At 48.3% G+C, this 27,030-nt stretch overlaps 1 protein-coding gene across 2 annotated transcripts in view; it reads right to left on the bottom strand.

Moving 5' to 3' along the window:
• Positions 1-26,858, bottom strand: part of TMEM40 (transmembrane protein 40) — a 31,361-nt gene extending 4,503 nt beyond the window's left edge. The window contains exons 1-7 of one of the 2 annotated variants that reach the window (XM_082639417.1): positions 26,484-26,858; positions 10,566-10,694; positions 9,853-9,954; positions 4,455-4,508; positions 2,139-2,174; positions 1,733-1,765; positions 1,274-1,321 (exon numbers count right to left, since the gene is read on the bottom strand). In XM_082639417.1, the coding sequence (XP_082495543.1) occupies positions 1,274-1,321; positions 1,733-1,765; positions 2,139-2,174; positions 4,455-4,508; positions 9,853-9,954; positions 10,566-10,686 (394 nt within the window). In that variant the 5' untranslated portion in view covers positions 10,687-10,694; positions 26,484-26,858. The remainder of the gene's footprint in view (positions 1-1,273; positions 1,322-1,732; positions 1,766-2,138; positions 2,175-4,454; positions 4,509-9,852; positions 9,955-10,565; positions 10,695-26,483) is intronic. The other variant, XM_082639418.1, reaches the window with a different exon arrangement.
• Positions 26,859-27,030: the final 172 nt, after the last annotated feature.

Here is a 27,030-nt window from a genome sequence, read left to right as displayed (position 1 = left end):
GCGCACAGTCCTGACCTCTGTGTCTGGAGGGCAGCGAGCAAGGGTCAGGGTGGCACTAAAGGCCCGGGGGCTCCAAGCAGAGAAAGAGAGGGGAAAGGGCAGTCACTTTCTCACTTGGGGGTATAATGCCATGTCCTGAAGCAACCTGGACATGGCCTGCGCTTTGGGAATCTCGGTTTTAGTGGGATGAGGCTCACTTCATAGCCCAGGACAGCTCGACAGCACGTCCCGGTTCATGTAGCTGGATGGAGGCAGAGCCAGGGGCTCGGACCCAGGCCTCCCACTCCCTAAAGGCGGGCTTTTGAACAACTCAAAATATTTCTAGAGGGCTTCCCTGGTGGTCCCGTGGTAACGAATCCGCCTGCCAATGCAGGGGACGTGGGTTCGATCCCTGGTCGGGGAACTAAGATCCCACATGCCGCAGGGCAGCTAAGCCCGCGCCCCGCAACTACTGAGCCTGCACTCTAGAGCCCGTGCTCTGCAACAAGAGAAGCCACTGCAGTGAGAAGCCCACGCACCGCAACGAAGAGGAGCCCCCGCTCGCCACAACTAGAGAAGGCCTGCACGCGAATACCCAACGCAGCCAAAAATAAATACATAAATTTATATATGAAAAACAAAACAAAACAAAAACTATGGTCTCGGGAGTCCCCTGGTGGCATAGTGGTTAGGATTCCAGGCTTTCACTGCTGGGGCCCGAGTTCAGTCCCTGGTCGGCGAACTAAGAAGATTCCACATGCCTCGCAATGCGGCCAAAAAAAAAAAACCCAAAAACCCCCCTCCGAAAAACATGGTCTCCCTTCCCACCCTTACCCTCCTCCCCGAAGCCCCCACAATTCCAGGCCTGGAGTCGAGGCAGTCCCTCTGTTTCTCATCACTCCTTCCCTAGAGTCCAGTCTAATCTAACCTCACAGCTTCCTCGGCCCAGCCTGTTCCCAGCTCCCCATTATGGCCATAAGGCCTGGAGGGCATTTATCATGCTAGTGACTTGGCGTACAGCAGAAACAGCACAGGACCAGGATCCAAGCCCAAGTTGTGTCACTCACTAGCTGTAAGACCACTCCCCGTCCTTGAGCCTCAGTTTCTATATCTGAAAAACAGGAATCATGGTACCACCTTCTCAAGGTGATTCTAAGCTGAGGATTTTGCAAACTGCAGGGCCCGCAGCAGAGGTGGGCCATGATTACTGTCGTTCCAGGCCACCAGCTGACTTTCTACCCAGAGAAATCTGGACCAGACAAAAGAAGCAGCCCTGGAACCCCAATTTCCTTACCATCCTTCTTTATATTTAGTCTTCTTAACTGAGAGGCCTCCACTTCTCCTTGGGAACAAGAGAGAGACGAGGGTTTAACTCTGACACGGGATAGCTTGTGGGATTCTCACTCCCCTGCCTCACTGAGAATGGCTCTCCCAGGTTCTATTTCCTGGGTCAGAGGGCACTCACTGCAGGACTGGTCAGGGCAAAGCTTGAAGGTAGGGTGGCTGTCTTTGGACCCCCACTGATGCCCTCCTCCTCCACAGGCCTGTGTCTGTTCTGTTCCATGTCCCCTGAGCCCGGAGGGCCCTTTCCTGGATCACGGTGACACTCTGGCTGGTGACGGCCTTGCTGCTGGGACTGATCTCCCTCCCCACCAGGCTGCCTGTGGTCCCGTCCCCCCCCGCTGGAATCCAGGCCCCCACCCCCTGGAATCCAGGCCGCCTCCCGCTCTCCTCTCGGAGCTTGCATATTTACCACTCTCTGGGTTAGAGCCTCTCCTTCGGAGTCCTGTAAATTAGAAACTCAACATTAGTGCCCAGGCCAGCTTGGGTCCTTAACGAGTGCCACAGGTGACCTCTGAAAACGCCCCTGTTGAATTCTCCAGCCTCCAGGGGATCTTTCTATCTATAGATGGTTATTAATAATCCCTTTGTTCTTGCCTGGACCCCCTTTCTAACCTCCACTGGCCCCCTGTCTCATGCCACAGCCAGCCCCGCCTGCTTGCTGAGTCCAGGTCAGAGTCCCAGGCCCCAAGCAGACTTGGAGTCCCATCTCTCACAGCCGTGCACCTGACAGCACCTGCCTCTTTTGGGGGAAAGACGGTGCCCAGACCTCGTTCAACACCAGTACCAACGACCCCTCTCCCCTAACAGACACTCACCTGATTCCTCAAACGGCACCATGTCCCCGGGGGCACCTGCACAGAAGGGAAATCAGTGACTGCATATTCATATCCTCTGGGTGGGGAGAAGTTACACTGCAGGGAAGTGGAGCTCTCTCACCCAGAGACTTTCCATTGATCTGCAGGGGGCACTGGAGCAAACTGGAGAGTTCCTCTTTCATCTAAAGGGGCAGGCACCACCCCGCAGTCCCCGAAAGCTGCCGCAGCAATGCCTGCCCCATGTTACAGGTCTTCTAATTTCCCATGAGAAGCCAGAAATCCAGGTTTCTATATAAACTTCTTGACTATAAAAAAAGCTGGCACTTCATATTCCATCGAATCAAAGATATCATGGTTTGTGAGAATGACATCATTTTATGGAAGGAAAACTACTGCCAATTATAACTGCAAGTTGCCAGTGATTTTAAGAGGCACCCTGATTTCACAGATCTCCAGATGTGAAAAACTGTTAGTTGTAGACGTGATGAAATATATTAAGAACAATAATAATAATAAAGATACTCTGTGAGCCAGATAATATACATCTGTACACACAGGCCACCAGTTTGCAATCTGTGCCTGTTCATTCCTATCCAGATGCAGGTGAGGACACTTAGTCACGTGGCTCCAGCCCCACCAGGCCCTGAGCTTGTGGAAGTCAAGCTGGGTTGTACCATGGGGGCCTCGGCCCCTGACCCCAGTGTGGAGCTCCTGTCTGGGCTGTCTAGGGTGAATCGAGCACTGTACCTGCCCTGAGGTGCAGCCTTCCCTTTAATCTGGCCTGGGTGGCCCTCCCACCTCATTCACACTCTGGTTCTTTTTTTTTTTTTTTTAATATTTATTTACTTAGGCTGCGCTGGGTCTTAGTTGCGGCATGCAGGAACTTTAGTTGTGGCATGCATGGGGGATCTAGTTCCCCAACCAGGGATGGAACCTGGGCCCCCTGCATTGGGAACACGGAGTGTTTCCCACTGAACCACCAGGGAAGTCCCCACCCTCTGGTTCTTGGCGCCTACTCTATTCCCAGTGACTTCTCTCCTAACCTGTCACCTTCTTCCCCTCAAGGGCAGGCAGGAGTCCCCACTCTGTATACTTCCGCCCTCCAGATCAGCCCCAGGACACAAACACCTGAAGGGGGCACTCAGCTCATGGCAATAAACACTCAGTATGCTGAACTGTCTTTAGGCTAATGTGCAAACGGGAACCAGTGTCTGCAAGTGACCAGAGGCCAGCACCAAGGGTACAGAAGGCAAACCAAGAACGGCATGAAATGAGACCCTGGCAGTGTAATTACCAAGTACCTCTGGTGTCTCGGGAGGGGGGAGGCGGGGCGGGGAATTCATTACTTGGGGGAATTAATTCACAAATACATGACGATATCTACTTTTTCTACATAAACATGACTTACTTTTTGATGAGAAAAAAACATTTAAAATGTATGTATATGTAACAGTTTCTCTCTCATTTTACACTCAGTGGAAACTTTCTTACACTACTTAATTAACAACATTTTTTAAAATTAGATAGTACCTGTTTTTGTTTAAAAAAAAAAAAGAAAATCAGAAAATTCAGATGAAAGAAAATAGTATGACGATTACTCACAATGCTACCACCCAGTGGCAGCCACTGGTAATACCTTGATGCAGAATATTAAGATATTTCATTTCCATTTCTTTGAATGTATATGTGTTTCCCATTGTATTTCTTGGGTTATTATCTGGCATTAGAAGACTAAGCAGATTATGTAAATGTTGGATTAAACAAAGTTAAACAGGTTTTCTTATCTGGCAGTGTTCATTTATGAGGCTTTTTGGCAAACTGGTTCATTCCTACAAATTCCTCCATCTCATCAAAGTGCTACCAAGCTAAGTGCCATAATATTTATATCTGCTTGCTGAAAAAATCATGATGCTTAGAGACAATTACTCCGTAATTTGAGTTTTGTAGAAATCAGGTCCTTAATTTTCCCTTGCATTCTTAAACAACCCAGTATTCCAAGAGAGAGGGTACTGATTAAGTTCCATCTTGCTGGTTGGAAAGCTGAGGCCCAGAAAGGTTGAGTGACTGGTCACAGTCAACCTGCAAGTCAGGGTTATAGATCAGAAGAGATTCCAAGACAGTCTGACTGTGGCAGAAAATGCCTGCCCCCACCTCCATCTGCCCATGTTATAACCACTCACCTTGCCATATCTCCTATGTCTGCCCAGGACTTTCAGCTCATGAAACACCCTCATCACCTTGTTTCCTCCCAACAAAGCTCTAAGGCTTCGTGTCCTTTGTTTAATTCTGTTTCCCCCAAAGCCACTGGACAATCACCTTCACAGAGTTGAAGCTCATCCTTCAAAACTTCAGGCTCCCCATGCTCAGCACCTGGGTGTAGACAAAGCCTGTTAGTCAGCTCCCCCCAGTTACAGCACCCCAGAGTGGCTTCCCTCTCCTGGCATCGGAAGCCTTAAAAAGTAACACAGTCCTTGCGCTGGGGGTGAGGTGGGCGCTCTTCAAGCGGCAAGACAGCTGTACAAGAGCTTTCCTGCTGCTCTGACGCTCCTCACACGCCCCAAGGTGACTTTGTTCAGCTGACTAAAGAAGAATTGGGGGCCTGAGAGGACCTGGGCCTCGTTCAAAGTCAGTAATAAGAGTCGCCATTTATTGAGCACTTACTATGTACCAACACTGAACTAAGTAATTTATAGTTAATATTTCATTTATCCTCTTGGAAATGCTGTGAAGAAGGTATTAATACCTCTCCCTCCCCATTTTACAGATAAGGTAACTGAGGCTCACAAAAGTTAAGTTATTCGCTGAAAGTCACACAGTCAGGAAGCAGAAATTCCAGGGTTCAAACCCAGGTCTGTCACCAAGGCCTGAATTTCTAATCATTTTTATCTCCAGAAACAGAACCCAGAGCTCAGCTCCAGAGTCATGAGAGCATTTATTAAACACCTTGTGTGTGCCAGGATCTGTACTAGGCATTAATCCAGGCTCTTTCCCCCAAGTTCTTTTCTTCCCACAATCAATTTAGGCTAACATTTATTAAAAATTTTTTTTAAAAAACAAAATTATATTCTTCTGGTTATAAAAATAAAACAAGATTATTGTAAAATATCTATAGTATAAGTCAATTCAAAAAAACAAGAAAATGAAAATCACCCATAATTTAACCATCCAGAGATAACTACTATTAACATTTTGATATTCTTCCTTCCAGTCTTGTTTACAATCATGTATGTGTGAATTTTTACAAAGTGTATATGAGATCAAACAAATTCTGTGATTTGAATTTCTCTTTTTCACTTTAGAGATGTATGAAGACCAGAGCTCTGACCAGGACAGGGTGTAGCGTCACTGTTGCTCTATGTTGCTGTTGTTGGACGTTAGGTTGTTTCTATTGTTTCTATTGTTGCCCTACTATAAATAACGCTGCAAGGAACAAATCTTCACAGGGGGGACTTCCCTGGTGGCGCAGTGGTTAAGAATCTGCCTGCCAATGCAGGGGACACGGGTTCAAGCCCTGCTCTGGGAAGATCTCACATGCTGCAGAGCAACTAAGCCCATGCGCCACAACTACTGAGTCTGTGCTCTAGAGCCCGTGAGCCACAACTACTGAGCCCGTGTGCCACTACGGAAGCCCTCACACCTAGAGCCCGTGCACTGCAATGAAGAGTAGCCCTCACTCGCCGCAACTAGAGAAAGCCCGAGTGCAGCAACAAAGACCCAACGCAGCCAAAAATAAATAAATAAATAAATGTATTTATTTATTTAAAAAAAAAATCTTCACACGGGCACGCTCAGGCCCACTGAGAAATTCAACCATCAGCCAAGTGGGCAAAGGAGAAATGGTGAGGCCTACTGCCTACTGCAGCTGCCCCTGCAGGGGAGACCAGCCCCCGTCTCTGCCAATGTTTTCCAGTTACTCAGGGGTGCTAGTCCTCATTGCTGCTCTTTGCACGGAACAAACACAAGCTGTGGGAGAACCTCAGCCTGGATCGAGCCTGGAATACCTCATTCTGGTGTCGGTTCTCAAAATTTAGTTTGTGTGAGGAGTGTGGTCTGGGGGAAGAATTCTGCTTTGAGGGATAGGGGACAGGAACTGCCATGAACTTTCTGTGTGACCTCAGACAAATCACTTACTATGTTCAATACGGCTTTCACTAAGATAAGACAAGGTCCTATAAAGTATCGTGTTACTGAGGTGCTTTCCCTCCTGCCCAGTATGGGGGCTGCATCAACTCTGTGATGCCACCAACGTCACGCTGACTCTGGGTTTGCTGGTGCTCCGTCTCCCACCTGGAATGCCCTTCCCACTTGCTCCCTTATCCTGAAGCTTAAGCTGATGTCACACCTCCTGTAAAAGCGCTTTTCCAGCTGCCCCAGCTCACACGCATCTTGCCCACCCTCCTCTGGGGTTTCTATAGCATCAACTGTCTGTGCTTGACACAGTGGGCATGAGGGTCCCTGGTGGTGCTCATCCCTCCAACCACCTTGAGCTCCTGAAGGACGAGGCCTGGGTATCACTGTCCTAAGGCCGCCCCGCCTGGAGCAGGAGTTTGATTAAGCCTTGAAGAATGACCGTGTTGTTTGCACTCTTGGATTGGTCAGCACTCTGTGGATTCAGGCCTAGGAGTTTCTGGCTTCAGGTCCAGAGGACTCCCTTTTCCTCAGGATGACCAAGAGGGCCCCAGCAGTCCTGATGTCCCTCAGTGGGCCTGGGGACCTCCTGGTCTATCATGGATAAATTTTTTTAATTATAGGAAACCAAGTTAACTGTGCTTAAAAATCAGTGTGAAAAAAAAAAATCAGTGCGTATGTGATCTCAACTAGGCACAGAAAAAGAGGTATCAGGAAGTACATCAAGATAACAACAGTGGTATTTATCTCAAGAGATGGGATTTTGAGTGGCTTCTACTTTCTTCTTTTCTGTATTTTACAAATATCTATCAATGTCCCCAAAAGGCTTTTTCATCATATTTTGCAAAATATCAAACAATACAGAAAATAAGAAAGCAAAAATTACTCCAAATTCTATCCAACAGGGACAATCTCTATTAACATTCACATGAATATTTTAGCTTTCTCCATGATATATTCATAAGATATAATTTTTAAATCTTGTTCAAGGATTGATTTTTTTCTTTTCCATTATGGTTTATTATAGGATATTGAATATAGTTCCCTATGCATAATATATAATTTTTAATAAAAGGTATTGTAGAATTGTATGCTGTCAAGAATGAGGATAATTTTTCTGTGTGCTAATTCAATTGTTTAAAAAATTAACTCTGGCAGAAAGAATCACATTTGTTTCTGGTGTCCCCAGTATCCATCACTGAGCCTGGCACAAAGTTGATGCTCAATAAATATTTATTGAATAAATGTAAGGAGATACACTAATATGTGTTTAGTGGTTATCTAACAGAGCAAAGGATGATTTTTTTCCTTCTTTTTACTTCTTTGTATGTTCCATATTTTCTACAATGTGCCCATGTGTAATCTTTTGTAATAAAAAAACGTTTTAATTTAAAAATAACAGGATAGGGACTTCCCTAGTGGCGCAGTGGTTGGGACTCCGTGCTCCCAATGAGGGGTGCCTGGGTTCGATCCCTGGTCAGGGAACTGGATCCCACGTGCATGCCGTGACTAAGAGTTCACATGCCACAACTAAGGAGCCGGCAAGCCGCAACTAAGGAGCCCGCGAGCCGCAACGAAGATCCAGCGTAACCAAATAAATAAATAAATAAATAAATATTTTAAAAAACCCAAACAGGATACATTAAGAACAAAAAGCTATGTAGGGAGGGTGGTGCTGCATGCCAGACTCTGAGTTAGGGCCCTCACATGGAGGAAGGTGGGGCGCTGCTGGGAGGCACTCAGGCTTGGGGCCCGAGGACTAATGGTCACCGTCTGAGCCTGAAGAATGGGCAGGGTCTGAATTCCAGCAGCAGGCCAACCAGGGTAGGACCAGAGACCAGGATCCTGAATGTCAGTCTGTCTCGATGCTTCTAGGACTCCATGTTTATTTTCCTGCTGCTTTCTCTTAGTGTTCAGTTTTGTTAACTACACCCAGTCCCATGTGTATGTACTCTGGAGACCAGAAGGAACTTATGGCCACACTTGGGGGAGAACATTTGTGGGGGAGCAGCAACCCCTGAGGGTCAATCAGAATCAGAAGACAGAACGTCCCTTCCCACTAAGGGAGGACAAACAAAGGGACAGAATACCCTGTTGTAGCCCTCCTGCCTCTGGAAGCTCTTCTAGTACTAAACCTCACTGGCCTCGGTTTCCTCACCTGTAAAATGGGAATAACAACGCCTTCCTCATGGATTGCTATGAGAATTAACTGAGTTATTCCACACAAAGTGCTTGGAACGCTACCTGGCACATAGTAAGTGCTCAGTAAATGCTAGCTGTGATGTTGCTGCTGCTATAAATTCAGCCTTACCTTTTGAGTTCAAAGAATAAAAGTAGAGAGACATCCCGCTTCTTGTCAGAGAATAATGTGGCAATTTGTAATCAAAGTCCAATTAGAGATGTTCATCCCTCTAAACCCATTAAAGTGCTTGTGGGAGTAGGTATGTAGGACTTGATTTGTATGAAAAATTCAAGAAGTAAAGGCTTTTGTGCAAGGATGCTCATGAGCATGACAAACTGGGGCGGGGAAGGGGGAAAATCTTAACAATAGCAGTTATTTTTAGAGCTATTACTATCTGATAGGTGCTAAGCCTTTGCACATGTAGAATGTAATCCTCACAGGTATCCTATGAGATAATAACTTTTGTTATCATCCCCATCTTATGCATGAGGACCCCAGGGCATACAGGGTTAAGCAATTTACCCAAGGACGCTTAGCTAGTTAGTGGCAAAGAAAGGGTATGAACCTGCAGGCTGCTTGAATGGACACATGCACTGTCCCTGATTCCAAAGTGCTCCTACGAAACTTAAACATTCCTTTACATGAATTGCAGTCACTTGAGGGGCTACTTGGGAAGCATGAAAAATAGCCACTAAGATATTATGGAATAACATGGCAAAATGCTTAGGATAAGATAGCAAAAAAAATTGTAAACCAAGGATAAAATTGTCTATACGGTAATTTTTTGGTTTTTTTTTTTGGCCACACTACGTGGCATATGGGATCTTAGTTCCCTGACCAGGCCTTGAACACGTGCCCCCTGCAGTGGAAGCATGGATTCTAAACCACTGGACCACCAGGGAAGTCCCTATATGGTAGTTATAACTGTGTACAAGTTACATGTACAGAGAGGCGGGCTCTGGAAGGGAACGTGAAAAAACAGAGCTGTAGTACCGAGGTGGGAAGTTCAGGAGACTGGTTTTTCTTTTTTTCTTAATTTTTTTCTTTTTTTTTAATTTATTTTTTTGGCTGCGTTGGCTTTTTGTTGCTGTGCACGGGCTTTCTCTAGCTGCGGCGAGCGGGGTCTACTCTTCGTTGCGGTGTGCAGGCTTCTCATTGCGGTGGCTTCTCTTGTTGCAGAGCATGATCTCTAGGCGCGGGCTTCAGTAGTTGTAGCTTGTGGGCTTAGATGCTCCGTGGCATGTGGGATCTTCCCAGACCAGGGCTCGAACCCGTGTCCCCTGCATTGGCAGGCGGATTCTTAACCACTGTGCCACCAGAGAAGTCCAGGAGATTGGTTTTTCCATGTAAATGCTTGTCTTTAACATTTTAATATAGATTTATTTAATGAAATCATTGCTTTACCTGAGGAGGAGGATGAAGAGGACGAAGACTTGCCTCTCTCATCTTGTTCTTGAGAATAGAGCTCAGCCTCCTGGTCTTCCTTGTGGAAATCCGTCTCTCCATCTGGGAGGCACACATAGGCAAGGATGAGTGTTTCCTACCCTTCCCACCCCAGAGACCACCCAGGCCTCCCCAGGGGTCTACTTGGATGCGGGGAGCCATGAGTGGCTGGATTCACTGGGACACTCTTCCCAAACCCCTAGGGCCAATGGGAGGTGCAGGAGACCAGGGCTCTCAGAGGCCCCAGAGGCTCTAGGAAGGCCAAAGGCAGACTTTTCTCTGAATGTGGAGCCCAGAGAGGGGCTTCTAAGCCCTCCATCCCTCCCAAGAGACCACTACACTGTGTAGAGCAGTTGCCAATTTAAAATTCTCTGTAAATTACAGGGCAGGTGGGATCCGATCAAGCCCTAAACCTTCCCATTCCCCATTCTGGGGCCATGCAGGACCCTTCCCACCTTCTGAGGACTCTCCCTAGTGCCAGTCCAAGCCCCCAGAGCCTCTGAGATTTGGGGAGCAACTGAGGGTCCACACAGCTAGAGAGTACTGGGGGACAGGCTGGACCAAGCACACATATGTGCGTGTGTGTAAAGTCACTACTTCTCTAGAGGTTTCAACCGTAACTTGGGCCATTCATTGTGCCACATGAGCTGAGCAGGGTCTTCGGTTCCACCTACTGCTGGACTTCACCTCCCATGTGGCTTTGCCCAGAGGGTCAGAGAGAGCAAACATACAGTCTAGATCTTCTGATTCTCCGTGGACTCGACTGTGGTCTTGAAGTGATCCTGAAGTCTCCATGGCCTCCCCTGGAGGAATAACAATAGTAATTAATATTACCTTAGTTAATATCTTTAATATATAAAGAGCTTGGCAAATAAATAAGAAAAATATAAATATCCAATATTCAAAGGTACAAGAACAATTTATGAAAAAAGAAATACACAGTTAGGGAAACTTGAATAATGATCACCTTTTGATACTATTAAGAGCTTATTTTTTTAAAAAGAGACTTTAGTTTTTACAGCAGTTCTAGGTTCACAGCAAAATTGAGTGGAAGGTACAAAGGTTGCCCATATATCCCATGCTCCTAAATGTGCATAGCCTCCCCTGTTATCAACATCCTCCATTAGAGAATTTATTTTTTTAGGTGTGATATTTATATTGAGGTTATATTTATTTAAAGTATTCTTAAATTTAGAGATAAATACTGCAATGTTTATGATGAAATTATATGATGTCTGGGACATGCTTCAAAATAATCTGATTATTTGAATAAGGGAGTTGGAGGGTGTAGGTGGGGGTCCAAATATAACAAACACGACCACGAGTTAATTATTGTTGGAGCTATAACAAAATATAAATAGTAGTTATCTTTGAGTGGTAGTATTATGGGTACTTTTAGTTTCTTATTTTTACTTTGCATTTTCTAAATTTTTAGCAGTTTTGCTTTTTTTTTCCTTGTTTTTTGTTTTTCCATTATAGTTTATTACAAGATATTGAGTATAGTTCTCTGTGCTATACAGTAAATCCTTGTTATTTATCTATTTTATATATGGTGGTGTGCATCTGTTAATCCCATACTCCTAATTTATCTCTCCCCCCATTTCCCCTTTGGTAACTGTAAGTTTGTTTTCTATGTCAGTATTTCTTTTGTTATAATAAAATAACCAATAATTTTTCATTACTTAAAAATGTAATATGCCACCTTATACCAGTACAGTACTTAACAGTTGTACACAGGGCTTATGTGTCTGTAATTCCATCTGAGCCTGATCACAAACCAGTCTGTTAGGAATTGGAATTAATTACTTCACACCTGAATTGTAGTTTCTAGACAACAAAACTTCCCCAAAGATTGTTTCATTTGACTCTTACAATAACCCTGCAAAGTAAATTTTTTTTTTTTTTTTTGCGGTACGCGGGCCTCTCACTGCTGTGGCCTCTCCCGTTGCGGAGCACAGGCTCCGGATGCGCAGGCTCAGCGGCCATGGCTCACGGGCCCAGCCGCTCCGCCGCATGTGGGATCTTCCCGGACCGGGGCACGAACCCAAGTCCCCTGCATCGGCAGCGGACTCCCAACCACTGTGCCACCAGGGAAGCCCAAGCAAGGTAAACTTTATCATCCCCATTTTATAGAGGAGGAAACTGAGGCTCAAAGAGATGAAGAGATTTGCATGAATTGGGACTCCAGAGCCCACATTCTGTTTAAGGTACCCCAAACATTGGTCTTAAGCACAAAACTGCTCAAAGTCAAGCCCTGCTGGTATGGCTGTCAGGATCATAGATGCAATCGGTAAAGCAAGGGCAGGAAGCAGGCACTTGAAGGTGCAGAATGAGGTTTGGGAAGCTGTCCCTTCAGGACACCATACTCTGTGCTTTCCTGAAATTCTGAGTGGGAGCTAGTGGTAACTCAAAGCCAGCCTTCAGATGAGGCCATGAGAAGGCCTTAAGTGTGGCCTTGGAAAATCTAAACGGCTAACCTCAGTGAGCTGGTGCTCTCCTCTGGGGAAAATACACGAGGCTGCCACGGTTGGGCTGCCTTGATTTTAGCTGGGGACATGGCCCCCAGCTAGAGACTGTATTTCCCAGCATCCCTTGAAGCTAGACGTGGCCTTGGGACCATGTGACTCACATTCCTGCCAACAGACCGTGAATGAAGGGGATCTGCGTGGTGGTGAGCTGATAGATGTTCTAGGGTTCTGGGGGAAAAAGTATACACACACACAGATATGTCTGCTGTAAATTTTACTGATGTAAAGAATGTATGGGGGGATAAATTAGGAATTTGGGATTAACAGATACACACCACTCTACATAAAATAGATAAACGACAAGGACCTAATGATTAGCACAGGGAACTATATTCGATATCTTGTAATAACCTGTAATAGAAAAGAATCTGAAAAAGAATACTTATATATGTATATGTATAACTGAATCACTTTGCTGTACACCTGAAACATTGTAAATCAACTGTACTTCAATAAAGAATAATAATAAATAAAATTTTAAAAAGAACGTATAGCACAGAGTTACAAAAAATAAAAATACAGTCCTCTTTATTGTGAATTTCATACACCTCTAGCTTCAGTGTGATTTGAAATTTCTTGCAAAATCTACTATCTGTTTTTACAAATCTATCACCAACAATAGTGTCACAAAATCAAACTACAAATAAATGCTCAATTACTACCAAATTCAGAAGAGAAGCTGCTCACATCACGGATGAACAAGAGCACTGCCGACGTGAATGTTGGCTGATACCTTCTTTCATGTTAACAAGTAAGGTGAAAGGGAAACAACAAATGCCTTTGTCGTCATAGTTTGTCAGCGATATAAGCAACTTCTTTGCTGAATCGAATCATACTTTACAAATTCTGGAAGAATATTTTCTCAACTTTTTGTGTTATTCACAGCATAATGGTAACAGGTGTAATGTAATGCCTACAGGTTTGAGGTTTAATCTCCATTATGAACAGTTGTTTGATCACTTTCTTAAATTTAGACAATCAACAAAGCAAACCTTCAAGCTCTGATTTGTAGAGTTTACTGATCTCTGTGACTGATACCACTGTGATGTCATGGACTGCAAAGCTGGGAAGGCGTGGGCAGTGGAACACAGCATTACGCAGTGATTCCACAATACAGATAAAACAGATGTGAAAACCTCAAGAGCCTAGGTAATGGGCAGAATGTAGTAAAATAAATTAGGAAGTGATATATGTTGAGTACTTATTAACCTTTTTTTAAACATAAATTAGTTATTTATACATTTATAGAATTTAATTTAATAATGGTTGTGTTTAACAACCGATTCCCAGCTCTGGGCTTATAAACTTCTGTGCCTTCTACTTCCTCTTTCCTGCTTTTTGTATGCTGGAATGCAGACATGGGGTGGAGAATAACTTCAATCACGCAAACTGAGCCAACACCCCAGGGAATCCCTGAGAAACAAGGCAAAGGAACCTGGGCCCTGAAAGGCCTCACGCACAAAGCCGTCTGCGCACCTGTACTTGTCTCTGGTCAGCTATGTGCACAGGAAATGAGCTTATCTCTTATGTAATCCCAGGGATTCGGTCTCTGTTACAGCATCTCAGCCACGCTGTGCAGGCTTCGTTCTGAAGCACCCCCCGCCATTTCTTCTCCTCCCAGCTCTGAGACTAAGGCCTTAATTCCAAGAGGAGGTAGATTGACTCCTAACAAGTTTAGACCTCGGTTCCCAACCTCAACGCTCCCCACGTTTGGGACCAATGATCCTTTGCCGCTGTATGCGTTGTAAGGTGTTTAGCGGCCTCCCCACTGGATGCAGGTAACACCCCCCCAGTTGTTGTGACAATCAAAAATGTCACCAGACATTTCCAAACGTCTCCTGGAGGCAAAAATCACCCCTACTTGGGAACCACTGGACTACAGAATCTACTCTTTTTTTTACATTTTAATTTAATTAAACATTTTTATTGAGGTATAATGCTCATATAACATTATATTAGTTTCAAGGGTACAACATGATGATTCAATATTTGTATATGTTGCAAAATGATCACCACAGTAGTCTAGTTAGCATCTCTCACCATACATAGTTACAAAATTTTTTTTCTTGTGATGACAACTTTTAAGGTCTGTTCTCTTAGCAACTTTGAAATATGCAGTACAGCATTATGAACTATAGTCACCATGCTGTATATTACATGCCCAGGACTTTTTTATTGTGTAACTAGAAGTTTGTACCTTTTGACCCCCTTCACCAATTTCGCCCACCCCCAACCCCCCATCTCTGGCAACCACCAACCTCTTCTCTGTATCTATGAGTTTGCGGGGGGTTTGTTTGTTTTTAGTAGAGAATCTACTCTTAATCCACTACAAGACCTTGACAAGGCAGCATCCTTCCCTGTGCCTCAGAGCTGGATTGCCTGGCTGTGAATCCGATCTGACACTTCTAGCTGTGGGATTCTGAGCCAGTCACTTAACCTCTTGTGTGCCTCAGGTTTCCCATCTGTAAAATGGGGACAATGATAATGTTTACCTCATAGTATTGTTGTGAAAATGGCATGACTTAAGATCCATAAAGCACTCAGAACAATGCCTGGTATAGAGCAAGGGTTGAACAAATGCCAGCTAAGATGATGATCATTATTATGATGGGGCACGGCAACAAGACAGCATATGCTTTGGGGTGAGACTGACCAGGGTCCAACCCCACTTCCGTCACCTGTGCATGAGATGACCTTGGCAGGACAGGCCCCTTCTCCAAGCTCTAGTTACCTCAATTGTGAACTGGCGATGGCAGCACCTTAGAGAAGAAAGATGGCCAGTGCCTGCCCATAGGAGGGCTTGGTGAGTGTGAGTTCCCTCTTCTACAGACCTCCTATGACCCACAGACATTCGGGGTCCAGACCCAGCCCCACCCATCTCCCATCTCCTAGGGCCCAGGCTCCATTACCCCTTTCTAGAAAAAAAATTCCTATTTCTCAGGGCAGAATTCAGTTAAGCATTAGGAGGTCACTAGCCAATAAAATGAATCGATATCCAGGTATGAATGACTGATGACCACAAGCCTTCAGGGCATATTTATATTTTGAAAAGGGCTCTTTGTTCAGTATGTCTCACTGGCTGAGATCATCTCTCATGGTGGAATTTCAGGTGGAGCGGAGGAAGAGACTTAGAGCCATACGGGGTCAAGAGAGCTGCTGGCTGACAGCAAATACGCCGACAGTTCACCAAGCTCGTCCTACCTCTTTCCTGCTCTAGCTGTCTCGGTCACATGGCAGTCACTGGTGACACTCAGCATTTTCAAGCCTCCAGACTTCCACCCATGCCATTCTTCCTGGTTACCAAAATTGTACCTGACTTTCCAGGCACTGCGCAAATACCACCTCTTTCATGAAGCCCTCTGCTGGTTGTCTAACCAGTACCCACCCTCCTTACCCCCACTCCCTTATTCCTTCTCCCCACTCCGTCACCCCTGGACTTCTTTCTTGCGAGCAAAACTGAATTTTGCTCTTCCATATCAAGTAGATACTTGTTTTCCCAGCTAGGAGTGGCCATGTGATCCAGTTTTGGCCAAAAAGAAGTGAGAAACCTGATGGGGTTCTGGGAAGGAGTTTTGCTTCTCCTGACCAAAGAGGCCAACAGTGCTGGTGCTGTGTCTTGCCTCTCCTTTCTTTCTTGAACATGAATGTGACGGCAGGAGCTACAGTGGCCATCTTGTGACCATGAGGAAAAGCCAAAGCAAATGCAGGGTCACTGAGCTGATGAGCCCTTGACAGCAGCTGCCTGCTTTCTTGTTATTTAAGAAAAATAAACTCCACTTTGTTTAAACCTCTATAGTCAGGATTCTCGGCATTTGTGGCTGAACACAATTCTGACTGATACACCTTCCCTCCCATACCTTCATACGTTAATTGAGCACCTACTGTGTGCTAGCACTGGGGATACCGTGGTGAACAATTTGTAGCCCTGTCCTCAGGAATTTCATGGTAGACCCAGAGGGTAGTCCCATGGGAGCCAAGGGGCCAAATCAGACCAGGGTCAGTCAGGGAAAGTTCCTGAAGGAGGGAACGCTGCAGGTGAGTTTGGAAGGGCCAGAGGAGCCATGTGCAAAGACACAGAGGCGAGGGGCGTTGGCCCACATGGGAGACAGTTGGCACGAAGCAACTCTAAAGAAGGATGGGATCTGGGGGAGGCCCAGAGGGCACATTGCTCTCCTGAGCCTTCATCAGCTGTGCCTTGTTTCAGACTCTTCCTTCTTGAGGGAGGAGCCTTGTTGCACAACCGCTGGGGCCACTGTTCCTTGTTCACCTTCAGCTCTCCAATCAGGGCCCGGCAGAGGGTCTGACACACCCAGGGTGAGTCTCCTCCACTAGATCACTAACCAGCCTGGGTAGGGACCATGGCTGCTTCATCTCTGTGTCACCTGTGCCCTGCACAGGGCCTGGCAGAAAGCAAAAATGATGATACTGATGATGATGAAGACAATAACAAATAAGTGCTTCCTATCTACCAGGCAAGGATCTGAGCACATGACACATGCGCCTCACATATGCCTCACCACAACTCTATCAGGGCTCACTGTGGTTGTGCCCATTTTACAGGTAAGAACATTGAGGCACAGAGAGGCAAGGAAACTTGCCCAGGGCCAGAGAGCTAGTAAGTGGTTGAGCAAGGGTAGTTGCTCAGTCCTTGTTGATGCTGGCACCTCTTCCCAGGCCTCTGTCATTAGCACCAGGAAAGAAGCCACTACAGTCATCCAGTGTTATGCAAATGATGCTGACTTGGCTTCTATTTAGTTCTGGAGCCCTGAGCAAGTGTCCCCAGAGCCCAGGGAACCTCCTTGGGCAGTTTTTCAGCACACTGATCCATCAGGAGGGGAAACAGAACTATCACGGAGGCAGGACCTGAGGTAGCCCTGTTTCTCCTTTTAATGTCCTTGCCTCCTCCTCCTCCACCCATATTTCTGCTGTAAGAAAGGATAAACAGAATTGTAAAAATTTAAAACTCTAAGATCAGTGTGTAGGGCACTGCTTAAGACAAAAGGACAGCGCACTAGTGGTGGGACATCAGGCAGAGGGACTGCCGTGAGAGGCTTCTGAAAGTTCAGGTTCACAGCATGTGACCTCCTTTGAGCCAATATGGAGCACGGAATTCAGACAGGAGAAGTGAAGACAGAAGAAAGCAGAGAGAGGAAAGAGCATGTGGCGCAATCCCCGCGATCTTATTTCACCCTTGCGAATCTTATTTTACACAGAAAGAAACTGAGGTTCACAGAGACAAGTGACTTGTCCAAGGTCTCCCAGCTTACAGATGGACTCGAATCCATCCCCTGCCCTAACAGAGAACCCCCGTTCCCTGGCCCTGGTTAGAGGCCCGTAGGCCTCCCTGTTTCAGGTGCCCCCCCCACCCCCCCCACCATCTGAGGCTGTTCCTACAAGGAAATGCAATGCTTAGCGCTTTTCTCCAAAAAGCCCAGCCCTGCTGAGTCACCGGTGGTGCCAGGGCCGCTGCACCCACAGACTTTGCTAAACTGGATTTCCACTTCAGTTCAGCCCAGATTTCCTAAGCTCCTGCTATTACAAGGGCCTGGGTCCGAGGTGGGAGGGATAGTAGGGGACACCAGGCCATCACAGCCTCACAGAGCTTTCCCTGCTCAGCTCAATGGATCCTCACGCTAACCAGGCAGGAAGCAGGGTGGCGATCGGTGTCCTAGTTTACGGAAGGGGAAACTGAGCAGTGGAGAGGAACTTGCACAGGATCGCACAGCGCTTCAGGGGCAAGGCTGGCTCCAGAACCCTGTCTCCTGATTCAGGGGCTGCCTATCTTTCTCGGGTGTCCCACCTTGGAGGAGGGGGCTTACTAAGATTGAGTTGGATTTTAACATGTGGCCAAAGTGGGGTGAAGGTTTAGTGGAGGGGGTGGGTGGCAGTGGGCTGGTGAAGGGCTAGGAACCCCGTGAGGCTGGGGAATCATCCAGGGCCTTAAATGCTTGGCTAACAGCCAACTTTCCCCACGGGTGGACTGAAACTTCACCCCTGAGGGCCACCAATGCTGGACCAGCTCAGTTAAACATGCCCAGGGCAGGAAGTGGGATGGGAGGCCCTGGGAACAGAAACAGCAGCGAAGAGGGGGACAGAGCCGGCAGAGGGGTGGACACTTACCGATGTTGCCCACCTGGCGTCGAGGCCCCTTCTGGTGATTGCAGCAAAGGCGAAAGTCAGAGCCCTGGATAATCTCCAGCTTCCCAAGCCACCCCAAACAAGCATGCGCCCTAATTCCAAGCACATCCTGGTCAGGCAGACACTGCTCCAGGACAACCATATGGGAACTCCGGAGGGGTGACTGCCCTCCACCCAGGCTAGACCATCAGCGTCTCCCTCCCGGGAATCGGACTTGTGACGTGAGTGACACAAAGCCCTCAATCTGTGGGCGCTGGTCTCCCCTGAGACAGGGCCCTCTTGTTTCTGCTCCTGGGCACCGTCTTCTCTGCCGTCTGGCTCCTCAGAAGTTCCCTCTGCTCTGTGAGACCTCCATATCCTCCCAAGAAAGTCCTGTTATGGTAGCCTGTGGTGGTTTCTGTTACTTGCAACCAAAGTATTTGAGATGAGACGAATGCGGGGGGAGGGGCTCTGAAAGTGTAGGCAGAGCGAAGCGGGGCTCGTTGGGCAGGCCAGGGTCCACAGATTTCACTCCAGCCCCCAGGGTGGGACGGGCAGGGCCCCTGAGGCCCTCCACCCCATTCGAGGTGTTTTGTTTCAACTCCAGGCTGGGCTGGGGAGCTCCCAGGTTTCCCCAGCACTGTAACTGCCCAAGCCGGTTGTCCTGAAGATCTTGCCCTAGAGGCCTGTACACTTGCTGAGGACAGAGACCATCTTGGAGCTGGTTCAGCTCCTCACTGGTTTTCTCTTTCTTCTGTAACAAATTCCCACAAACTTAGTGGCTTAAAGCAACACCTGTATAGCATCTCACAGTTCTGTAGGTTAGAAGTCCAACACTGGTTCACTGGGCTAAGATCAAGGTGTCAGCAGGGCTGCCTTCCTTCCTGCTCTAGGGGAAATCCATTTCCTTGCTGCTGCTTTTTCTCCTTCCCTTCCCTCCCCCTCCTTCTTCATTTCCTTGCATTGTCCAGCTTCTAGAGGCCACCCACATCCCTTGGCTTGTGGCCCCTTCTTCCATTTTCAAAGCCAGCAATGTCAGGTCAAGTCCTCACACTACACTGTTCTGACCTCTTCTGCCACCCTCTTCCACATTTAAGGACCCTTGTGATGACACTGGCCCCACCCAGATCACCCAGGATCATCCCCGTATGTGACGGCCAGCAGATGAGCAACTTTAATTCCATGTGCAATCTTCATTCCCCTCTGCTGCATAACCTACCAGAGTCGCAGTTTCCAGAGATCAGGACACAGGCACCTTTGGGGGCGATCGCTCTGCTTATCACAGTCTCTCCACCGCAGTGCGTGCCTCAGCCCGGAGCCCTCAGATGCTGACCGTCTTCCTTCCTAACTCCTCTGACTCCACCACCCTTCTGGGCCCCCAAGCTCCAAACGCAGGAAGGATGACACGGCTCCTCCCTCCACAGCCAGCCAAAGCCCAAGCCTGTCCCACCTTCCCTTCAAGAGGAGCTGGGCTCTCTACTCCCACTGCCTCCCTCCCAAGAGATGCTACAAGGGGACTGAGGGTTTGGGACTTGGTCATAACTGTGTTCCTGTCCCTGTTCCTTTGCTGCCAGGCTCCACTCAGCTTCTATAAAATGGTGTGTTCATATCTATCCTCCAGAGTGTTGCGGGATAAAAGGATATCGTGCCCACAACAAGCCTAGAATACTGGCAACTTAATAAATGAGAGTTTTCCCTTCCTTTCCCATGCTCAATGTCTCTCAAATTTGGATAATGGTCAGATGTCCTTGGGAGCACTGTTGACAGGGCAGATGCCCAGGACTCTCTCACTCAGAGGGTCTGGTGTTCAGAGCAAGGTTAGGGTTAGGGTGTGGCTCAGGGAAATCTGTACTGTTAACAAAGGCACCACATGCTAGGCACAGTGTGGTCCACTGAGGCCGCCAGAAACTCTCCCCTGAGTGTTACAACAGTTTCCCAACAGGCTTGTCTGCCTCTGGCCTCCCTCCTCCAAACATGTTGCTGGACTGCCCTGGGCTTCAGTTCCCACACATGAAGAAGCTGGGCTGCACCCTGCAAGGTTCTTCCAGTTCTGACGTTCTAGGATACTAAAGCTCTGGTCCTGTTAAAGCAGTCAGGGCTCATCCACTCAATCAGCAAAGGCGCTCAGGGTTGATGTGACCCATGGGAGGGCCCAGAAGAGCATGTCCTAACAGTAAGATACATAGAGTATCTTGTGGGGCCTTTGAAATGCTCCAAGAAAAGAGTGGATTTTATGTTCAAAGAAGTTTGGGCAACACTGCTTTCCATAGGTCCCCCCCTTGGAGCTGCACGAAGTGCAAGTTGTACATTAAAGGCTCTGAGAAGGCCTGCAGGATAGAAAGCTCTTTCACTCTAGTTAATCCAATCCTTCCCCAAACTACATAAGAGCATAGTCCTTTTCCCCAGAATGTGGCTCAATGTCTTCTGGTACAGCTTTGGGAAATGCCATCTGCTTCAATCCCTGCTGTGCCTGGGGCCTGTCTTTTTGTCCTAGAATCCAGGCCTGGGCACTCTCACTGCCCCCTCTGGACACTGCCAGATTCCCGGGTCCAGAGTTCCTCCACCCGTCAAGCAGGACAGTTGGGGAGGGGAATGAATCAGAAACAGACCCTGGGAAGCCAGAGGCATGGAACAGAAACCGTCTTTTCAGAGTTCCAGATCCCAAGGTATGGGTGGGAAGTCTTCTGGGCACCCTCAGGGCAGGGGCTGGGAGGAAACAGAGTTAGCTGCTGTGAGACCGAGGGCTTGGCCGGGCCCTGCCACCAAGCCCTGGGCACGTCGCTTCCCTCCTCTAGGTCCTTTTTCTCATCTATGAGACAAAGAATAGTGTCACTCACCAAGGGCTTTGGAGCTCACCTGGGGCTGTGGACAGGACAGTACATAGTAAAATGACATGCGGTTAGCCAACACTCTGTACTGAGCGGTATCTTGATTAAGTCACTCCAGCAGTGGGGTCTGACAGAGCCCACTCCAAATCGTGCCTCATCACTTTACTTCCCAGCTCGGTGACTTTGGGCAAATAACTTTACACTCTGAGCCTCAGTTTCCCTGTCTGTAAAATAGGGATTGTGGCACTATCTTGCAGCATCGCTGTGAGGATTCAGATAAAATGGACTTAGATTCTGGGCTCCCTGGGATTAGGAATCACGTTTTTCTTGCTACTACATTCTAGCCCCTGGCTTAGAGAAAGTGCTTCACAAAAAGAAGCCATAAAGTGCTGGATTTAAGAGCTTAGAGAAATAATGTTACGCCAGCAGTGTCTAAGCATCTCCCCCTTCCCTTTATAAGATCCTCCGCTTGCTCCCATCCCTCTTCTTCTTCAGCCCGCTACACCTCCTGCCTCAGCCTCACCTCCCACCTCACCCCACTCCCCAGGCTTGGCCCTCTCTCTCTTTCCCCAAGCTTGAATTCCACAGAGTTACAGCCAGGAGATCAAAGCTGAGGCCCAGAGAGGGAAAGGGGCTTCCCCACAGGCCCCGTAGCAAATGATATGAACTCGGATCTGAGGCTGAAGTCCAAGCACAAGGGGAACTCACAGAGGAAAAGAATGAAGACGCCACCGTTCCCACCTCCTCAGCCATTTGTCTCAAGTCTATCCAGGCAATTTAATGGTGGGATAACCACCCAAACTGCTCAGCCAGCTGCCCACAAGCTGGACGGACCTGGCACGAATCTGGGTGAACCCTATGGCCACAGCACATCCAAGGATGCAGCTAGGGCCTGAGAAGTGGGGATGGCACCAAAAGAAGAAGGTAAAAGGGACAAAATCCAGTCTGTGAAGAAGGAGGATAGAGCAACAAAGCAGAGCTAACACAGCCTTAGGTCATATTAACAGAAGCACAGAGTGTACAGTGAGGAAGGTGACCTATACCTCACCAGCTCCTATCCTAGGCTCAATCCTAGGTCTTGAACAGAACAGAATCTGGACAAACCAAGATAATCCAGGGGATGTGAGTGGTACGGAGACCACATCCAAGAGAAGTGGCCGGAGGAGCAGGGTGCTCAGCCTAGGGATGAGCACTACAGGAACAGACTTGGTCATTGTCCCCAGGTCTCTGCAGGGCTCCTCCAGGACAGGACGACCAGGTGGGGCTGTGAGCCCAGAGGGAGGGGTTGGGACCTTGGGGAGTCACCAGGGCAGATGCCAGCTCAATATGTAAAGGAATTTTCTAAAAATGAGAGCTGCTTTGAGTGGTCATGAGCACCCTGCCATGAGAGGTGGCAAGCGAAGGTGTGGCAGAGGTGGGCTTAGATGTCCTTAGTTCAGAACCTATTAGTCTCTCAAATAATAATCTCCAAAGCACAGGAGGAAAATATTAGTTCATTATTTCTACTTAAGTTTTAGCTAAAAATAGTTAAGAGTATATAGCTCAACCCTGATGTGCACCCTTGGCCATATGTCAGACACCCAATGCCATGTCCATTAAGTGGGGTCCCCAGAGGCCAAAGGCAGCCCACAATGCAGACAGGTTTGCTATGCCCATGTCTCCTGTTCCTTTACATTCAGCCTACTGCTGTATACTGTAGTGTCCTGGTGGCGGGTTAGGTGGAGGTGAGGATCAAACAACACAGCTTTAACTGAATCAATCCCTGTAGTGTGGACAAGTGGCTTCTAAAAGTCCCCGCCAAGAAACCGTGGATGGAGATAACGCTAATCAAGAAAGTACAAGCCAGCGACAGGAAAAGTGTAGGACAAACCCACCACTGCTCCTAGTTCAAGTCCTACCACAGCTACCCTAACGTTGAAAACAATAAAGAATGGCATCTCACATACACATTATTGCTGACTGAAATCATAGTAAGAAAACTCCTTGAAAGGTGGACTTCTATCCACTACCGTTAGTGATGAAATTCACTCCGAATATATACTGGGCCTTGAGACATTAGTTAATGGTCACAGTACTTGTATATAATTTCTAAATCCATATATATATATATATATATAAATATATATAAAACGTTGTGGGTGCCTAAACATTTTCTTGAGCAGAGAGTGACACCAAAAAGTGTGACGAACACTGCTCCAGATTCTTAGACCCAGCTAGACACTAGGGGATGCTATTCCCTGTTTAGGTTTGGGGGCCTAATCAGATTTGTTTCGGATTTAGAGACGAAGAAAAACCAGGAGGGAGTATGCTCCTCAATAAACTTTTTTGAGGCCCCCAAAATGTTTGAGGAGGGAAGAAACCAAAACCTCTGCAAAGAATTTTCCCTGGCTCTGACTCTCCAAGGTGGGTGTCTTGTTGAACAGCCAGTGCCAGGTCAGGCTCCTCTTTCTCAGCCTCTCATGCCAGTTTCCCTCTGTCTCTGTCTCATCTTTTTCTCTTGGTCTCTCACATTCCCTCTCTCTCTCTCTGTCTCTCTCTCTCTCTCTCTCACACACACACACAATTGACAATAGCAAAAACCAGAAAGGAGGCACCCAGTGAAAGAGAAAGAGCTTTCTGGCTCTTGAATATCAGACAGACCTGGACTCAGTTCCCAGCTCTACCCACCACTGACTGTGAGATCACTGCAAGTCTCACCCATTCTGGGAGCCTCAGAATCTTCCCCTGGAATGGGCACGCCTACAACTCAACAATAAGATGACATCCCAATTTTAAAATGGCCAAAGGATTTCAACAGACATTTCTCTAAAGAAGATGTACAGGGCTTCCCTGGTGGCGCAGTGGTTGAGAGTCCGCCTGCCCATGCAGGGGACACGGGTTCGTGCCCCGGTCCGGGAAGAGCCCACATGCCGCGGAGCGGCTGGGCCCGTGAGCCATGGCCGCTGAGCCTGCGTGTCCGGAGCCTGTGCTCCGCAGCGGGAGAGGCCACAGCAGTGAGAGGCCCGCGTACTGCAAAAAAACCAACCAAACAAACAAACAAAAAGAAGATATACAAATGGTCAGTAGCCCATGGAAAGTTGCTCAGCATCATTAGTCATTACGGAAATGCAAATCAAAACCACAATGAGATACCACTTCATATGCGCTAGGATGGCTAAAATAAGAAATACAGACAATAACAAGTTCTGAAGAGGACGTGGAAAATTTGGAGACTTAACGTATTGTCAGTGGGAATGTAAAATGGTGCAGCCGCTTTGGAGAACAGTTGGAGCTCCTTACAATGTTAAACATAGTTTCACCATAAGACCTAGCAAGTCCTCGGTATTATATCCAAGAGAACTGACAACCTGTGTCCACACAAAGACTTGTACATGAATGTTCACAGCAGCGTTATTCATAATAGCCAGAAAGTGGAAACAACCCAAATGTCCATCAACTGATGGATGGATAAACAAGATGTGATATAATCATACAGTACAATATTATTCACCCAAAACGAGGAATGAAGTGCTGACACACGCTAAAACATGCATAGACCTTGAAAACATTATGCTAAGTGAAAGAAGCCAGTCAGAAGAGATCCCCTATTGTATGACTGCATTTACATGAATTGTCCAGAATGATCAGATCCATAGAGACAGAAAGTGGATTAGCGGTTGCCAGGGAGAAGGGGATATGGTGAGTGACTGCTAAAGGGTATGGGGTTTATTTGGGGAGGATAAAAACGTTCTAAATTGGACAGTGGTGATGGTTCACAACTTAGTGAATAAACTGAAAACCACAGGCTTGTACACTTTAAAAGGGTGAACTTTATGGCATGTGAATGATATCTCCATAAGGTTATTTTCTTTAAAAAAAAAAGACAACTTCCCACATACAGCTGTTATGAGAGTGAAATTAGCGGTCCCTGGTCCTGGCACGTGGCCAGCGTGTGAGAGCTCTCTCCCCAAGAAGATGGCCTGGTGAGGAGTTCAAGGCACAGGGACCCTAGCCTTTTTTTTTTTTTTTTTTTCTTTTTTTGCGGTACGCAGGCCTCTCACCGTTGTGGCCTCTCCCGCTGCGGAGCACAGGCTCCGGACGCGCAGGCTCAGCGGCCATGGCTCACGGGCCCAGCCGCTCCGCGGCATGTGGGATCCTCCCAGACCGGGGCACGAACCCGTGTCCCCTGCATCGGCAGGTGGACTCCCAACCACTGCGCCACCAGGGAAGCCCAGGGACCCTAGCCTTTTAGAGGGCTGCACCAAGTTCTGGGAGATCCAGAGACAGGAGAGGGGTTCGTTATTACAGATCCGCTTGGCTTGGACTCCGAACGGGACAAACACACACTCCTGACTTCACTTTTCTCTCAGTTTCTAAACAAACCAGGTCAAAATGATAAGCACAAGCCCATAATCTTTCTTGTCCCCCATAAAAGGAAAATGGGTTGGCTTCCGGCCAAAAGGCTGCCTCTGAGGAGAGAAGCCGGGATGCTCTGAGCACAGGTGAGTCCTCCAGACTCGGGATGACGGCCTGGGGGACCAGGGTGCCTGGGGGCTCCCTCTAGGCCGCACCCTCCACCCCGTGAGCCTCTGACTTTAGCGGGTCTCCCCCCCGCCCCCAGCTCTCTGTTCAGCACTTTTTCCCCAGAGATGCCTTTGAGCCCGGGGCCAGGGCAGCTTCTGGGGGGAACAGGAGGGCGGCTGCCTTCACTCGCCGGTCAAAGCGCAGAGGCCGGGCGTCTGTGAGGAAAAACCCTCCAAAGCTGTAAGTCCCTCGAGGGCAGAGTGGGAGAAGCCTTCCGAAGCTAGGGGGACCCTTCACCTCACGAATGGGAAAGCTGAGGTCGTAGGGTTTTCTGAAGGCCCCGCAGGAAGTCAGCGACAGAACCGCAGTGGGTCACCTGCGGGGGCGGGGCACGGGCCGGCTGGAGGCTCACAGCACCCCTGAAGAACTTCACCCTCCCCTGATTTTCCAGAGATGGAGACACAGGCGCTCACCCAGCTGGGAAGCCACTGAACTGGGACTCAAACCCAGGCCCACAGGTAACCACAAAATGTCAGGCCTGTTGAAGAGCCTGTTTCTCCCCAGTTCTCTTAAAAATCACCCCCACCCCGCCTCTCACGCTCCGCGTGCCCCTTACCTGTGTTCCCGAGGCCGGTGTGGGCTGGAGGCTAGCGGCGCTCGGACTCCTGAGGCGGGCGGGGCGGGGCCGGGAGGAGGGCAGAGAGGCGGGGCCGCCCCCGTGACAGGCAGGGGCGGGACGTGACGTCGCCCTGGGCCCCACGCTCACCCGCCCACGCGCCCACGCTCAGCCGGGGGGCCCTCCTTCCCGCGGTGCTGTGGGCGTCAGGCCTTCCTGTCTGACTTGACTCCTCCCCGGATGTGCCAGGAGGGCAGATGGAGTGGCTGCAGCCCCCAACCCGCCCCGGGCCGGGGCCATGCTCTCTGACCTCAGGGGTAGTTACGTGGGGGCAGTCGTACCACCCTGACTTGTGCCAGGCTCTGGGCGGGGAGGAGGTGGCTTGTCCCAGATGCTCCCCACCCCCCTGGCTGAGGGCGACTCAGGGCCCAGCCATGTGGGCCAACCGGATGCTCCCCCAGAGGAATGAGGTGGGGCCCGCAGCAGAAGAGGAGGCCCTGGGGCTCAGGGCTGGGTGGGGGTGAGTCCTGTGGGTGGGACTGGCAGT

This window comes from Mesoplodon mirus, assembly GCF_964341445.2.
Source record: "Mesoplodon mirus genome assembly, chromosome: 12".
Lineage (NCBI taxonomy): Eukaryota > Metazoa > Chordata > Mammalia > Artiodactyla > Ziphiidae > Mesoplodon > Mesoplodon mirus.
The sequence above is the reverse complement of the archived record's forward strand: the minus strand, read 5'-3'. Positions and strand labels throughout refer to the sequence as shown.